A 15,368-nucleotide genomic window follows, 5' to 3' on the forward strand; every position below is an offset into this window, starting at 1 on the left:
AAGGGCCGCGGGAGAGGCGGGCAGCACGGCGGCGGCGGCGGCGGTGGCGAGCTCCCTCAGGCAGAGGAAGCAGCCGACGCAACGGCGGCGGTTACGACGGCAGATGCGGGGAATGCGCCGGCGGAGGTGGAGATGGGGGCCGCGCAGCCCGCGCTGAATGAAGGTGAAGGCGACGTGCTGCAGGGGACGGCGGGGAGTGGCGGTCAGAAACGACCAGCGGAGGCTCAGGGTGATGAGGCAGTGTGCGCTGGCGGCGAGAACGGCAGCGAGGAGGAGCGGGAAGCCAAGCGGCAAAAGGCCGAGTGAGGTCACATGATTTTGCGCTAGTAGCTAATGCTGCTAATGCAGGGTAGCCTTACTTTGTGCAGCGAGCGTGGGGTTGGGGTAGCCATGAAAGATGGCTGAGTTGGCGGCAGGAATGCGGCGTTTGTTTCGGGTTTCAGCCGCGTGCCGAAATGTTGTTGGGGAAGTGTTGTTCAGGCCACGTACCTGGGGGCGCGGCGCCATGCAGAGCCATTGATCACGACATGCTAGGACGGGGGGCAAGCAGGCAGGCAAGGTCGTCCATGGCTGCAAGGCCATGAAGGGAGACACCCTGGTTGCGTAGTGAACTGGGGCTTCTGCTCTGCTCTTGCGCTATAAGCGCGCGCGACATGGGTGACACGATGGATCTTGGTGGTCTGTACATCTGAACTGAGGAGTTTAACCTGGACTTCGTAGATCAGGAATATGTGCACGTACGTAGTTCCATCGGGGAGTCCTGGCACCCCGTCCTACTCGCCTACCGACCTGGCTCAACGCATAGCCTTTTACCGGAGCCGATTACCCGATACCGAGCCCTACGCCCCTTAAGCCTGGTTAAGCACTCGTTCCAAGATTTCTACGTCGTCATTCAGTTTTCGTCACGCCAAGGCGCTTCATCCACGCCACAAGCCCAAGCGCACCGAAATCCTGACATGACATTGTCCTCCTACGCCCTCCAACGACGCCTCCACGTCAGCATGTGATCCACACTTGCATGAAGCAGGTGACCGCGCGTGTCTCTCCCAGGTTTGTTGGATAGTGGTCAACACTTCAGGAGGGCCCTATTGAGATCTTGCCTGGGCGGGCATTCCACGTGCATTTCAATTCGTTGTCCGGGTCTCCTGAAGGCCGTTCCCGAACATCTTCATCGCTCGTCGCAAAAGCGTAACAGAGTGCCAAGGACTGCTGTAAGGACAACGTCAAAAAACACAACTGACAAATATGTGTGTGGTTAAGGGAGAAGGCCTCACAGAATTCCCCGCTCCACAATCATCAGGATAGCCCACGTAGAGGAGTACCCTCTTCACAGCTACCTGCCAACGCTCACTCCACCTGAAGAGCGCAAATGGGGAATCCGGTCATGGGGGATCCGGGCGCCTATCAGTCCAGCGTCGCGCGTCCAGCGTCTAAACGGATGTAACTGCTCAATGGTCGCTCCATCATCGCTAGCTAGCTGCCCAGCTAGGGCAGCATCACAACCCAAACAGCAGCCCCAGCAGGCCCCGTACGAACTGCACGTACTCCCCCATGCCCAGTTTGGATTCGCCGTACAGCCGGTCCACAAACACGATTGGCATCTCCGTGATGCGCAGCCGGCTGTATTGCGCCCGTACAATGACCTCCATTTGGAACGCGTAGCCGCGCGACGTGGTGGCGTGTAGCAGCTCACACAGAGCGCCACGACGATACAGCCGGTAGGCACCGGTTAAATCAGATGTGCGAGCTCCCAGGAGGAAGGACGCAAGGAGGTTGGCGCCGCGGCTCGTGAGCTTGCGGGTCAGGTTCCAGCCTGCCACGCCGCCGCCGAGGCGGTAGCGTGTGCCGGCGACGACGTCGGCGTCGGTTGCCCGTTGCGCTGCGATGAAATCGGGCAGGTGCTTTGGGTGATGAGATAGGTCCGCGTCCATGAGGATGATGAAGCGACCGGAAGAGGCGGCAAGGCCGGCAGCGTAGGCAGTGCCGAGTCCGAGCTTGCCAGGCCTGCAAACAAGCCGTATGCGCGACGTGCCGTACACGGCTTGCAGCTGCTTGATGGCGTTAGCGGTGCCGTCAGGACTATTGTCGTCAACAAACACGACTTCGAAGGAGACAAGCTCATCGAGGTATTTATGGAGTAGCCAGGCTAGCACAGCGACGTTCGGGCGCTCATTGTAGGTGGGAACGATGACCGAGTACTCAGGATCAACCGTCAAAGCTTTGGCTCCCATCGAAGTTGCAGGCTGGTCCATAGACCCCATACAGTCGTTCAAGGATGTAAGGACACATCTGTGCGTTTCGCTTGTTTGGACCGACTAGATTGCGCAATCCTGCACAAGCTTGCATGCAGCCAAAGAAGCCTCTTAATCGACATGGGATAAGCTCGTAAAGCAATCAGATGAATTTTGTCTTATAAAATGTCATTGTCTCTGTCATTTGGGCACTGGGCGGTTAAGACGTTGACGGTTGCACCAAGCAAGCTTGAGACCTGGAACATGCAGCTCCAGCTGCCCATTAATGTCATGCAAGGGCTGAAAAGTTTTCATCCGTAGGTGACAATCACTGAAGGAAACAATTGACAGGTCTCGGAGCGCTGTCCCGTACTGCATGAATAATACCATCGGCAAGGAACTCTACCCACGCGGAAGGTGCCCTCTGTTTTAAGTTTTTAAATCTGTGCTGGCTGGTTACCATAGAATTACTTTATAATGGCGCTTTCAAGCCCCCTACTCGCTTCGCGTGCACCGTGTATCAGGTAGGCAGGGCAAGGGCTTTACTTACTATTGCAATTATATCTCCATGCGCAGTTATGACAAGCCTTTAAACGTGGTTGCTGCGGCCGCAGACGGCTTGGGCTTCGTCGCCTGTCCTGCACTCCCCCACAGGGTTCTCTTTGCCATTTTAGGATTCAAACCTCTTTTGTTTGTGCGGGTAAGTTTCCGGCTCGGGCATCGTGCCTAGGAGGGCCAAGAGTTCTTGGCAATATTGACGTTGGAACCGGGGGCTTTTCCATCGTATTGCCGCTTTTTATATAAACGACAACAATGAAGGAGCAAAACTGCATATAAAAGAGCTAATCCTTTGCTACGGTCGCGATGGCACTGGGGCAGCTTAAACCAGCTCGCTGAGCAATAAACGCCAAAAGCCGTTCTACCAATGGTCCACCAAACGTCTCTCTTGTCCCCATAACGTGACCACGCATCTGTCGATGTGAAGGCGTACAGCTGCTAGGCAAACTAACCGAGAATTCGTGGTGCCGACTGTATGCCTCGTGCGAGCTGCCCAGTTGGGCCAGACACCTAGCTGAGCCATAGGACTGCCCGCTGCTTTCCTGTCCCTGGTCCGAATAATAGCAACCCATGCAGGAATCACAGATTGCGAGGAGGCAAGGGGGAGGGGAGAAATTGAGTCAGCACCTTCTACGAAACGACAGCCCCGTCAGCACAAAACCAAGTGTGCTGACCAAGTATCAACAGGATCCATGAAACATAACGGACATGGGCTTTCCATCGCTTCATTTAATGCATTTATGGATTTAATGCGGATTGCTCGTATCTTGATACATCTGTACGGCATCGGAGGGCTCGTTAGGGCAAGACACGCAAGTGCAAGCCGGCGTGTGCTTGCGTCATACAGCCGTACGGCATGACATGCAAGGTATCAGCACGTATGTGGCCACACAACATGCATTCCTCTCCATGCGACAGCCGCGCGCAGAGCCGCAGAGGCGCAGGGCACTCACCCGACTTATGCTGTTGTGTCCAAAACCGCTTCCTCCGGCCGGATTCCTCTTGCCCCTCTGGCTTGTGCCCCGCCCTGCTCGCCCTTCTGACTCGCTTTCCTGCACTTCCGCCCTGCCTGCCTGCCTCCCTGCTTGCAGGTGCCTTCCATGCGCCAACCCGTTCATCCTCTCCAATTGCGCCAACCCGTTTTCATCTTCCCACCCACCCGTCCCGTCTATCAGCTCCAATCGCACGTAACAGCCGCCGAACCAGCAGCACCAGAATTATCAGCAGCACCAGCACGGCTGTCGCTGCGGTGTCGTCAGGTGCAGCGGACGCGGCCACCGCCTCCGGTGCCTCTGACTCGGCAGCCTTGGCCGCACCTACGGAGATCAAGAGCGAGGAGTACAGTGAAGACATGCAGAAGAAGATGGGCACCACCCTCAGCTACCGCCACGAGCTGGGGATAAACTACAACCGCATCTTGCCCGACCTGATCGTGGGCAGCTGCCTGCAGGTACCACGTGCAGCAGCGGGATCCCGTCCGGGGCGGTGTGTGTGGAATATACGTGGCTGTGGGACTGGGCGGGATGAGGGCTCTCGCCTGATGGGCCCCCAAGGAGGCGTGTGGGGAGCGGTGTCTGCGATGTGGGTCAAGTACCTCGCCATGGGGGCTTAGTAGCGTAACTTAATGGTGAAGGAGTATTTGGTTGATGTGGGTCGCGTGGCCAGGTGCCCCACGTACCCACGTACCGTACATGCACCGTCTGCCCTTCCCAGGGGGAATTCGGTGAGGTGTGCTCCGCCTTCATCCGCGTCCCCCCTTCCTGATTCCGTGCCTCTCACCAGCTGCCGCCTCACCATTCCGCCTCGGCCGCCGCGGTGCAACTACTCCACCCGCTGCCCTGCGACTGCCGTCAATTTCCATCCTGATGTCCGCCTCCCGCAGACGGTCGAGGATGTGGACCTGCTGGCGGAGAAGGAGGGCGTGCGGACCGTCTTTTGTCTGCAGGAAGATTCGGATATGGCCTATTTCAACTTGGACGTCAAACCCATTCAGGCGAGCCCCCTCGTGCGCCCCGGTGTGTGCTCATGTGCTGCTGTGCTCCTCAACCTAGCCATGAAGGACAGGGGCTCCTATGTGCGCGGTTATACATAGCGTTATACGACATGAGCGTTATACGACATACACTGCATGACTTGGGTCCCGTCCGATGTCTGGCGCAAGAGATGCAGGGAAGTGTGCGGAAGGGACGTGTGCAAGTTGCTGCGGCTGACAGCGGAGCCACTCTTCACGCGGGGATTTTCGCCGCGGGTGCCCCTCGGTGCATTTGTTGGTTGTGGGTTGATACTTGCACCAACCCCTTGCAACCCAAATCGTAGTCACCACCACTGGATTACATGTCGAGCTGCTGATCACTGACCACATACACACGTGCTCCACACGCGTACGGTATAGCTACCATCCTGAACCAAAACTTTTACCTACCCAAGCTTGGGCGATCGTCCCTCAATCGTTGTTGTCGCCAACACCCCTGGCGGTGCATTCAGGCTCGATGTGAGGAGCGCGGTGACATTAAGCATGTCCGCTTTCCCATCCGCGACTTCGACCCTTTTGACCTTCGAAGAAAGCTGCCAAAGGTAGGTGTGGATCAGGAAAACGCCATCGCGGCGTCTTAGCGGTGTGGCGGTGGTGTTATGCTGGCCGACTGGCTGATGGTGTGGTGGTATGGTGGAGGCATCGTGATGTGTGCTTTCTCCCTATCTGGTCCATCATTACTTCCCCTCCCGCCGGTGATCATTTCCGACCTCCCTGCGGCGCTCCCCATGATGCAACATCCTCCTCCGCTGCATCCCCCCCCCCTCTCAGGCGGTCACACGGCTCGCCCGTGATCACAACCCCGCCAACGGCACCGTCTACATCCACTGCACCGCAGGTGAACCACATACCTGGGAGGAGGGAGGGAGGGAGGGAGGGGGGGGGAGGGGGGGGGGAGGGAGGGAGGGAAGGGGGGGGGGCCCGAGAGGCAGTGAGGTAGAGAGGCAGGGGATCGCGGGTGTTAAGCAAGGCATCCCTGACGCGGGATTATCTGTCTCCTTGTCCTTCTTTTTCATCCTCTGTCTCCTCAACCAGTTATTGCATCTGCGCTGGTGCTGGTGGTGCTCGTGGGTGTGCTGCGAGCGCAGCGTGTTGGAGGGAGACGGCGCTGTGGAAAGGGCAGTAGTAGTACGCCAAGGACATGTTAACAGGACTATGGTGTTGTTGTCACCGGGATTATGATGATGGTGGTGGTGGCGGTGATGGTGGTGGCCCAAGTGGACGAAGGTCTTTGACGTCCCCCGCGTCGGCCCATGTGCTGCATGGCACATGATGTCTCCCCGCTCTACCCCACCCGCATGCCACAGCTTTGCTCCTATGTGCCTTCCATAAGTGCCACTTCTTTCCTCTCACCAGTCGCGAATTTTGGGATTTGCCGTTAAGGGATATGGCCCCCTCTTCGCCCCCCACATCCGTGCCCTTTCCCTCCCTGGGTTTCCTGATCAGGACTGGGTCGAGCTCCCGCAACCGCGCTGGCTTACATGTTTTGGCTTCGTGGCTACCAGTTGGATGCGGCGTACGAGCTGCTCCGGGGGAAGCGCATGTGCAGCCCGAGGATAGAGGTACGCAAACGTAGTACATGGCGGGGGGGACATGCATCATTGAGGAGGTGTTAGGTCAGACGGGGAGGCGGTGGGACCCCGAAATGTCTGGGGGATTGGTGCAAGCAGAACTGAAGACTAGAGGTACCTCCGTCGGTATTTACGCGGATAAAAGAGCGAGGCATGTGCACCGGTAGCAGTTACTGGGGATGGGTTGCATGCGCATCGGCGGCTGGCGGTAGAGAAAGGCGCCGGTGGATGCTGCGGCAGCGGTCTGCAGGGATAGAGGGGGGACGAGGCGGGGATGTCCAGGCTCCCTAAAACGGCATCCCCGCGTTGTATTCTCTCCCGGTGCCGCTGTTGCGATTGTGGTCCGCCTCCTGTATCTCACTATGCCCTGAACAGGCCATACGTTCAGCCACGGTGGATTTGTTGGTCGGCACCGAGCCTGTTCTGGCCACCATCGGTGTCAGCCGCATAGGGACAGCCAGGGACTTCAAGGTGAGCCGCTTTCCGGGGCTGCTAGCAAGTTACAAGCTTCTGCACAAGTGCGGGGATATCCGTAGAAGCCGGGGGCTGGGCCCATGGACGGTAAATGTGGATTAGTGGAGTGCTGGCGAAGACGAGGACTCTGGGGCGGAGGGCTGTGCAGGGGGTTACGTGATGCCGCTGGCGGTGAGCGTTACGGCACAGGAAGCCCCACTCAACGATCGATCAGTTGATCGATCGATCGATAAATGTATCGACAACTCCACCAGTGTACCTGTCCCCACCTACCGCGTATCGGGTTGCTATGGGCTATCTTCCCTTCCCGTCCTCGGCTGTGCCACCTGCCGGCTCCTAACCGCATCGCCCTCCCGGACTGCCGCATTCGCTTGCTGCCGCCAGTGGACCCCTGATGACGCACAGCTGCTACTCCGCCTAATCACCGCCAGTGGCAACCCATCGGCGGTTAACTTAATCGTTTTTGACCCCTAAATAGAACCCCCCTTTGGCGAATATTTACAGCACCTGCGCCTCTGCCGCCTCGCCCTGCTACAGATCGCCGGCCTCGATGTGGGTTGGCACCAGCAGCTTCCCCTGGAGCGTGAGGACGGCACTGGCCGCATGGTGCTGCGCCGCCTGCTGCAGCCCGGTGGGTGCCTCCACTTGTAATTGCCATCAGCCTAGCGATCCCGACCCTCCTGCTGTACTGTACCTTCCTGCCTAGGGAGTTGGGCATATCTACCCACCTACCTACCTGCTTGCCTGCCTGCCCACCTGCCTAGCTGCCCTCTCGTACCGGCCCTCGTACCTGTTCGACCCCTGCTGGCCGTCCTCCACAGGAAAGTACGCGTACAAGTTCATTATCGATGGAAACTGGACCTACAGCGCTGATCGTAAGTAATAAATCAGCGCCCCGAACCCCTTGCATCTCCATATGTCTATTGTGTCTGGGCATAACTTGGACGCTCTGGCGTGTTTATACCAACCCCGCTAGCACCCTCACAAAAAGGAGGCCCTTATTGCGTTTGAGAGGCCGATATTACGGAGGCTGTCTCTCCTTTTAACAGCGCCGCGGGAAGAAAGTCATGTGGACCCGCGGTGAAAAGGGGTGGAGAAGTGACATGGGTGGAGGGCCAACCCATTGTGTCGCCCAACGAGGATGTCGAAGCGGCGTTCCTAACACTACAGTTAGCCAGTTACGGAGATGCCGGATAGCTTGTCGAGCTGGGTGGTGGCGGATGGATTCGCTCACAGATGACGCCCCCACAAGTAACCAAGTTAACAAGGACTTCATGTCCTAGTCTGGATAGCGAACAGGCAAGGTGACACGCAACACGCGCGTGTCGCCACTCAACTTGCCAATAACAGCACAGGGTCCCCGGCGCAGGGAGCAATTAAGGCATATAGGTGAAGATTGCCAAAAGAAGCTGGCTGACAGCCTGTTGGCAGATGAGGACGCCAACAACACAGCAATAGCAGCAGACGTTAGTTTGCGGTCGTCGAGCATTGATTCACATAGGCGACCGAGGGCTCCTTAAGCACACACGTGCGTGCCCCCGGTTGTAGGGCCCGGGAAGTAGCAAGCAGGGGAACACGCAACAGAAGAATGCACGGCCGTAAAAAATCACAAAGCACGCGTGGGTGCATGCTTGCGCGTCGGTATCGTTCTTGTCCGCCTGCTGTGTTTGCAATGAGCGCTGCCGAGACCTTTTGCGCGTACGAAAGCTGTTTCGCGTGGCGTTGGGACCTGCTAGCTCCCGCTGGCAACCGCTGTTGTCTCCTCTCTGTCTGGACGCCCACCCGCAGATCCGACGCTGCAGGACGGTAACAACATTAACAACTACATCGAGGTGGGGGTGCTGCTGTTGCTGCTGCTGCTGTTGCTGCTGCTGTTGCTGCATGACTGTCTGTGTGTTCCGCGTGCCCAGTGAATGTGTTCCAAGCCGATGACAGAGGTGGTTGGTTGGCCGGTTACTGGTTCGTTATTACTTTGCTCCCAGGGCTTTGGGTGGTTTCGGTACATGCGATATGGATAGGGGCTGCATCCGCTCAAGCAGCCACACGTTCACCGGAAGGATCCCCCCGGCCTCCGCGCGAAAGGTCTACCGGCCGCTGCACCTTTTTCCGGTGGTTTCGGGGCCCTCGCCTTCCCCCAACCCCCGCAAACACCGCCGCCGCCGCCTATCTATCCACATAAGACAATGCGCTGACTGGCTCTCTCGCACTTCTTTGCACTTCTAACCTTTAGGTTCATTGTGCACGGTGGCTACCTCGCTATTATTTTCCTACAAGCAACGTTTAGCAACTTGTCCCTTTGTTGATTGTCCCTGTTGACTGCCTCGCATCTCAACTCGCAGGTGATGGGCCGCACACTGCCCGACCACTTGGCGCTGGCACAGGAGCGCTTGCTGACGGTGGGCGGCGACCTCACCCCGGACGAGCGAGCCGAGCTGCAGGCCCTGCTGTGCCCCTGGGCTACACACGGGGCCGACGGCTCCAGCGACGGCTCCGGCGACAGCGGAGAGGGCCCAGCACCGACACGGGCGGCTCCGCAGCCGGACTGGGCGGATAAGCTGCCGTAGCTCACGATCAGCTTACGGCACCTCGGGGAATGCGGGCGGTGCCGCACGGGAGTGTGATTCTTTCGAGGGTCATCGCTGTGAGGTGGCGATTGAAAGGTTATCGTCCGCTTTTAGTCTGTGGCTCAGTCGTTGAGCTTGTCCACGCGCTTTTCCTTTTTCCTTGCTCGTCCGCTTGCTCGCCGTATTTGTATCCCCTCGCTTGTTCGTCCCGTTCTGGATAGCATGGTGAGCTGAGCCATTCGAAGGCGGACGCACCCTCTACTAGGCAGTAGAGGAGTAGTACTAGGCAGTAGGGAGAGTAGTTGTGTGGCTTGCATGTGTCCACATGCGTATGTATGGAAGGAGGCAGCAAAGGGTGTGCGTGTGTGTATGTCTGTCTGGAGGTCGCCTCTGGGATACGCGAGGCGGGTGTTGGCGCGATCCGCCACCGGCGATCCACAATCCAATAACTCATCCGGTTGGGGACTCGGGGCTGGAAGCGTCAGACCGGGCAGCAGAAGGAAAGCAATTCATAAAGCCGTGTCTTGTGGTACTGTGCGAGGAGTTTAGTAAGGAAGGCTGTTGCGGATTGGGATTACATGTTGTGATCTCTGCGTGGTTTGTGGGGGCGGTTCGGCTTGTGTTCGGCCACTCGCCGTGTTCGCTGTGTATCAGTGTGCCAGTGTGCATCGCTCGTGCTGTTAGGGACCTCACCATTGGACAACATCTTAGCAGGTAGGTGAGATGGCATGGGAGGGGCCCGGCTGGCTGGTGGTCGTCGGCTGGTGGTCACACCTGGGACTGATGGCAGCATTTGCCATCATTTACTGGGAGGGGAGGGCTTTGGTGTCCTGGTCGGGTGTGCCTTGGCTGGAGAAGTGCCAGCTCGGCGGGGCGGCTGCAGGTGTGCCGGATGGGGGATCAAGGGGGAAAGCAGCCGAGGTGTCCACCGGGTTGTCTACCACTGGCGTGGACCAAGCGCTAAACATGCTAGGGTGGGTGATGTGCCCTCTAGGTAGGGAAGGTGTTGGGGCCTGCGTAGCATACTGCGTCCTGGCTCCTGAGGGGTCGCGGCGAAGATGCAAGGCGCTAAAGGTGTCACGGACATTGCATGCGGATGCATGCCCTCCATTTATACATGCTGATATCCATTCATGCATGTGCTTACATACACTGCTGGTGTGCCCATGCATACTGAACGCTCAAGCTTTTTCTACTGATGCGCTGGTTTGGAGTGGGGATGGTTGCTTGGGGCATTAGACCTACTGCATGGACGTTAGTTAAGCCCCAATTTAGGTGCAAGTGAAACCTTTTTCATGGGCCCAGCTAATCTTCTTCCGCCTATCACCTGCACGGCCCAATCTGACGTGCAAGGTGCAACTTGTGAATGCTCCTTTCTCTGTGGCAGCAGCGCGCAGCGTTTAGTATTATCCCCAACCTTTTTCATGGCACAACTCCTCAATATAGACGCTGATGTGTGCGGATCATCCGCTTGTCCACGCACATCTGACCACCGAACATGAACCACAAATACGTTTAACATGTGTAGTCGTGTTGTATACGGGTTTGGGTGTGCGGGCGTTGTTTGTGCCGTTCTGTGCGGCATTGTGTGCGAGATTAGGTGCTGTGTGGTTTACGGCGATGTAATTGGCGTTGTGTGTGGCGTTTGTGTCGCCGCTTGCATCGCGTTGCGTCGTGCGGCGATGTGTGTGTGCCATTATGTAATGCTTTAGTGGTCTGTGGGGTTGTGTACGTCGTTACAGGTCGGCTTTTACAGGTTCTGGACAGACATCCGTACACCTTCTGTACGTCGCATCAGTACCGTCAACCCATATCTCCTCCCGCGGTGCCCTCCACGCTGCAGCCCTCAGCTCGGGACGCGGTTAGCCCGTTAGCGCCCATGGGCAAAGGTACGTTACGTCTCGCCGCCTCAGGGCCTCTTCGTACGACCACATCCGTACAGTGCCATCCATACCTGACGTCACGATGGCCCTGTTCACAACACCAACCCCATGGCCACCGCAGCTTCGTGAACTCACTACGGGAACAGCAATGTCGGCCTCCGCAGCAGAAGCAACGTTAGGAGTAGCGGTTGCATCCGTTGTAACGCCAGCACGTCGTGTAATGAACGCAATGCTGCGAAGGGCGCCATGGTGACCGCGAAGAGTGGCGACTCGGGCGGGGGTGCGCAGATCAGAGAGGTGCCAGAGGGCTGCAGGGAGGGTGGGGAGAGAAGGGAGGACGATGGAGAGCTGAGGGGGAAAGTTACAGCAGTGCGGGGGGTAGGCGACAACTTGAAGATCAGACCGGCAGTAGCGCCACAGACGGCGACGTCACTCACTGTAGCAGTGGCAGTGCTGTTCACGTTGGCAGCTAAAAAAAGGAACAAGCTCCGGGAAACCCCCACTTAGTAGGAGGCAGTGGAGTAGGAGTAGGAGGATTGGAGCCTAGACAGCTTTTCGTACGTGCAAACGTTCCTTCACTGTCTCTCAGCACAAATCCTGTCTACCTTAACCTATCTATCAGGGCGCATGGGGCAGCACGACACATGCATACATGCACGACTGGAATCGCCGGGTGGTGTGTCCTCCTGACTGTAACGCCAGTCTGCTGACGGAAAAAGGGACCGCACTCATCGGCGCCGCCGCCCGAGACCCTTTTGTCTTCCACTTCTCTCACCTGCCGTCCCATCGTACGAGCAAGACGCTAGCAGATTGCGGTCCAGCGGGTCGAATGCCACCGCCCAGACGTCCTTATCGTGCGCGGCAATGTCCCCAACCTGCGGGCCGGGCAGCGGGCAATAAAGGTGGTGGTGTTTGGGGTTTACGGATTTGTTTGGGGTTGACGGGGGTAAGGGGTATGACGGGTGAGGTGAATTGGACATGGGCACACACACACACACTCATTTCAGTCCCAAAGCTCCCCCCGTCGCCAGCCCCCCAAGCACCACCTTTCATTCATCTTACATCAGAACCGCTACCGCTACCGCTACCGCTACCGCTACCGCTACCGCTACCGCTACCGCTACCGCTACCGCTACCGCTACCGCTACCGCTACCGCTACCGCTACCGCTACCGCTACCGCTACCGCTACCGCTACCGCTACCGCTACCGCTACCGCTACCGCTACCGCTACCGCTACCGCTACCGCTACCGCACCCACCCTTTGCCCACTCGTCACGTCCCACACGCGCGCATGTCCACCGCCGCCCCGGAAGCCGCTGTACCCGCCCGCCAGCCACCGTCCGTCCGGTGACCATGCCACGCCGTACACATGCCCGCCGCCGCCGCCGCTGTCTTCCGTTGGCCGGTACATCGCGTACAGCAGCGACGGCTGACGCGGATGCTCGGGCCGTATGCCGTCGCAAACGGAAATTGCGCTGTTGTTGTGTCCCCCCGCGAATAGGCGCTCCAGGGGTGACCAAGCTATACTCCAAACGGAGGAGATTCCGGGTACAACTTCGATCTGTAACGGCTGCATCCACGTGCGACCAGCCTCGGCTGCTGCACCGCCGCCACCGCCCTCTGCTGCGCCATCACTGCCACCTCCATGTATGACCAGCGGAGTAGCAGCAGCAGCAGCAGCAGCAGCAGCAGCAGCAGCAGCAGCAGCAGGGGCAGCGGCGCCGACGCCAAAATGGTGCTCCTGCCAGGCGGCGGCGTCCCACACCGCGATGGTGCCGTCGCCGCCGCCCGTCGCCAGCCGGGTCCCCCAGGCGTCGAAGGCCACCGCGGTGACAAAGGCGCTGTGGCCTTCGGTGAGGACGAGCTCCGGAACCGCGGGTTTGTCCAGACGGTACACCCGTACCTGCACTCGCGCACCGTTTGCCGCAGGGAAAAACAACGCTCGTCCTTGAGGGTGCACTCACCAACGCTTCTTCGGGGCATGGGATTTTGTCGATTGCACATGTTTTGTGGATATGTGAACAACAGCAAAATTGCGGATAACAGCATGGTCTGTCGAGGGCAAAGAAGACAAGACAAGACAAGACACGCAAGTCGACACAATAGCAAGCAATGGTCGCGGAACTGGAAGGTCGGCCGGGTCCGGAAAGATATCGCCCCACCGCCCTAGCCCTTCACACAGCTACAGACACACCGACTTACAGACAGCTATAACGACCTACCGTGCGGTCGAAGGAACCGCTTGCGAGTGTCACCTCATCTGGAGAGATGGCCACAGAAGCCACCTGACTGGTGTGGCCACCTAGCTGCGTCATCAGCCCACGGCCACCACTAGGGCCCCCAATAATACCATTACTGCCACCATCACCACCGCTAACATCAACATCGGCACCACCACGTCCTTCCGGATCTTGCTGCTGCTCCTGTTGTTGTTGTTGTTCGAGCTGCTGCTTGGCCGTCTGCCTTGATGGCGCCTTAAGTTGAGTGGATGGTGGTTGTGGCGGCAGCGGTGCAAGCGGCAGTGACGGCAGCGCCCAGATGCCAACGGTTTTATCAGCGGAGGCTGTAGCCACATAGCCGTTGGCTGGCGCTACTGCCATCTGCATGATACCCAACGCGTGTTGCTGGGGTGCGGGTGCGCCGGCAGCGGCAGCCCTTGCGTCCCATATGCGGACCTGAAGGCATCGAAAGGGAAGTGAAAGGGCGGGAAAGGCTGGGGGGAGGTGGGGATGGTAGAGGGTGCTGGTGCATTCCGTTGTTGGACGAAACACTCTCAGCTCTGGGACTTGAATAATTGAAAACGTCAAAACATTACTACTAAGGGAATACGTGTCCATGCCCGAACCAGCAAATGCGAAACAACAGCATCGCCTGCCTCTTCGTTTGTTCAAATCTCTTTCCATGCACGCATTTTCGAAACATGCATCAAATCATGAACCGAGTATGGATATATCCTCTGGCGGCAGCTCAAGGGGCAAAACAAACGACGGGCCGCCCCGGCAGCGACACAGGATCTACCACGGTGCTGCCGCTAAGCCGTACGATGATGTTCTCCTGCCGTACACCTACCGGTTCACGGCTCTCCGGCCCCCGCACATCCCACCAGCCCCACCAGCCCCACCACAATCGATATTGACACCCTACCGTCCCATCCGAGGATCCAGACACCAGCAGCCGCCCATCGTACGACAGATCGCATCCCGAGACGTAGTCCGAGTGGCCGTACAGTACGGCAAGCTGTCGCCCCTCCGCAAGGTCCCACACCCGCACCTGCAGCGGAGGTGCAGCAAACCCAAGTTGTTTTGGCGCCATCAGGGCCCCGGGGCGGTCACCGCCGTACCGCCGTACCGCCGTACATGCACAAGGAAAGGAGAAGGGAAGGGAAAAGGAAAGGATTACTCCAGGACCCCACCCCGGTGGCGTGTCTTAATGTGGCTATAGCGATGCAACAGTTGGGAGTTGTCAACAGCCACCGGTACCTTGTCCACGAAGGTACCTGCACCTGGCGAACGGAGGAGGGCTGGGGGCCGACCCGCACCACCACCACTACCACCACCACCAGTACTGGTAGGTAAATGCAGGATGTACACTGTCTATCTGACTAGGAGAGGCAGGAAGGTCAGAATGTCTGTCGTACAACATGTGCCTCCACAAACCTGAGCCGGTTGACCCCCCCTTTTCCCGGGGATTCCCCCTTAAGGGGCGTCCTCCTTAAGAAAGCGGCCCCACGGGGTCACCGAAAGCGTCTGATGACTCCGGACAGCGGGTTAAAGAATCACATCGCACTTCACCTCACCTCACCTCACCTCACCTCACCTCACCTCACCTCACCTCACCTCACCTCACCTCACCTCACCTCACCTCACCTCACCTCACCTCACCTCACCTCACCTCACCTCACCTCACCTCACCTCACCTCACCTCACCTCACCTCACCTCACCTCACCTCACCTCACCTCACCTCACCTCACCTCACCTCACCTCACCTCACCTCACCTCACCTCACCTCACCTCACCTCACCTCACCTCACCTCACCTCAATCGATTCGCGCGG

The 15,368-nt window shown here is 58.4% G+C and overlaps 3 protein-coding genes across 3 annotated transcripts in view; 1 reads left to right on the forward strand and 2 right to left on the reverse strand.

Annotated features, from left to right (window-relative positions):
- Nucleotides 1–1,496: 1,496 nt before the first annotated feature.
- VOLCADRAFT_80923 (uncharacterized protein) lies at nt 1,497–2,394 on the reverse strand (the record flags this gene model as incomplete). Its single annotated transcript, XM_002950112.1, has 1 exon — nt 1,497–2,394. The coding sequence occupies exon 1, from the start codon at nt 2,259–2,261 to the stop codon at nt 1,497–1,499; it is 765 nt and encodes a 254-aa protein (XP_002950158.1). The 5' UTR covers nt 2,262–2,394.
- Nucleotides 2,395–2,842: 448 nt separating this feature from the next.
- Nucleotides 2,843–7,749, forward strand: VOLCADRAFT_80926 (uncharacterized protein; the record flags this gene model as incomplete). The annotated part of the gene is made up of 9 exons (XM_002949997.1): nt 2,843–2,931; nt 3,881–4,239; nt 4,672–4,782; nt 5,274–5,363; nt 5,593–5,659; nt 6,268–6,383; nt 6,768–6,863; nt 7,404–7,497; nt 7,688–7,749. The coding sequence occupies exons 2-9, from the start codon at nt 4,141–4,143 to the stop codon at nt 7,747–7,749; spliced, it is 735 nt and encodes a 244-aa protein (XP_002950043.1). The 5' UTR covers nt 2,843–2,931; nt 3,881–4,140.
- A 2,480-nt stretch (nt 7,750–10,229) lies between these two features.
- Nucleotides 10,230–15,368, reverse strand: part of VOLCADRAFT_90483 (uncharacterized protein) — a gene marked incomplete at both ends in the record, with an annotated part of 22,140 nt that continues 17,001 nt past the window's right edge. The window contains 7 exons of the mRNA XM_002950113.1: nt 10,230–10,307; nt 11,449–11,621; nt 12,089–12,188; nt 12,573–12,884; nt 13,232–13,366; nt 13,537–13,989; nt 14,459–14,584. Coding sequence (XP_002950159.1) covers nt 10,230–10,307; nt 11,449–11,621; nt 12,089–12,188; nt 12,573–12,884; nt 13,232–13,366; nt 13,537–13,989; nt 14,459–14,584 — 1,377 coding nt within the window. The remainder of the gene's footprint in view (nt 10,308–11,448; nt 11,622–12,088; nt 12,189–12,572; nt 12,885–13,231; nt 13,367–13,536; nt 13,990–14,458; nt 14,585–15,368) is intronic.

This window comes from Volvox carteri, assembly GCF_000143455.1.
Source record: "Volvox carteri f. nagariensis unplaced genomic scaffold VOLCAscaffold_17, whole genome shotgun sequence".
Classification (NCBI taxonomy): Eukaryota; Viridiplantae; Chlorophyta; class Chlorophyceae; order Chlamydomonadales; family Volvocaceae; genus Volvox; species Volvox carteri.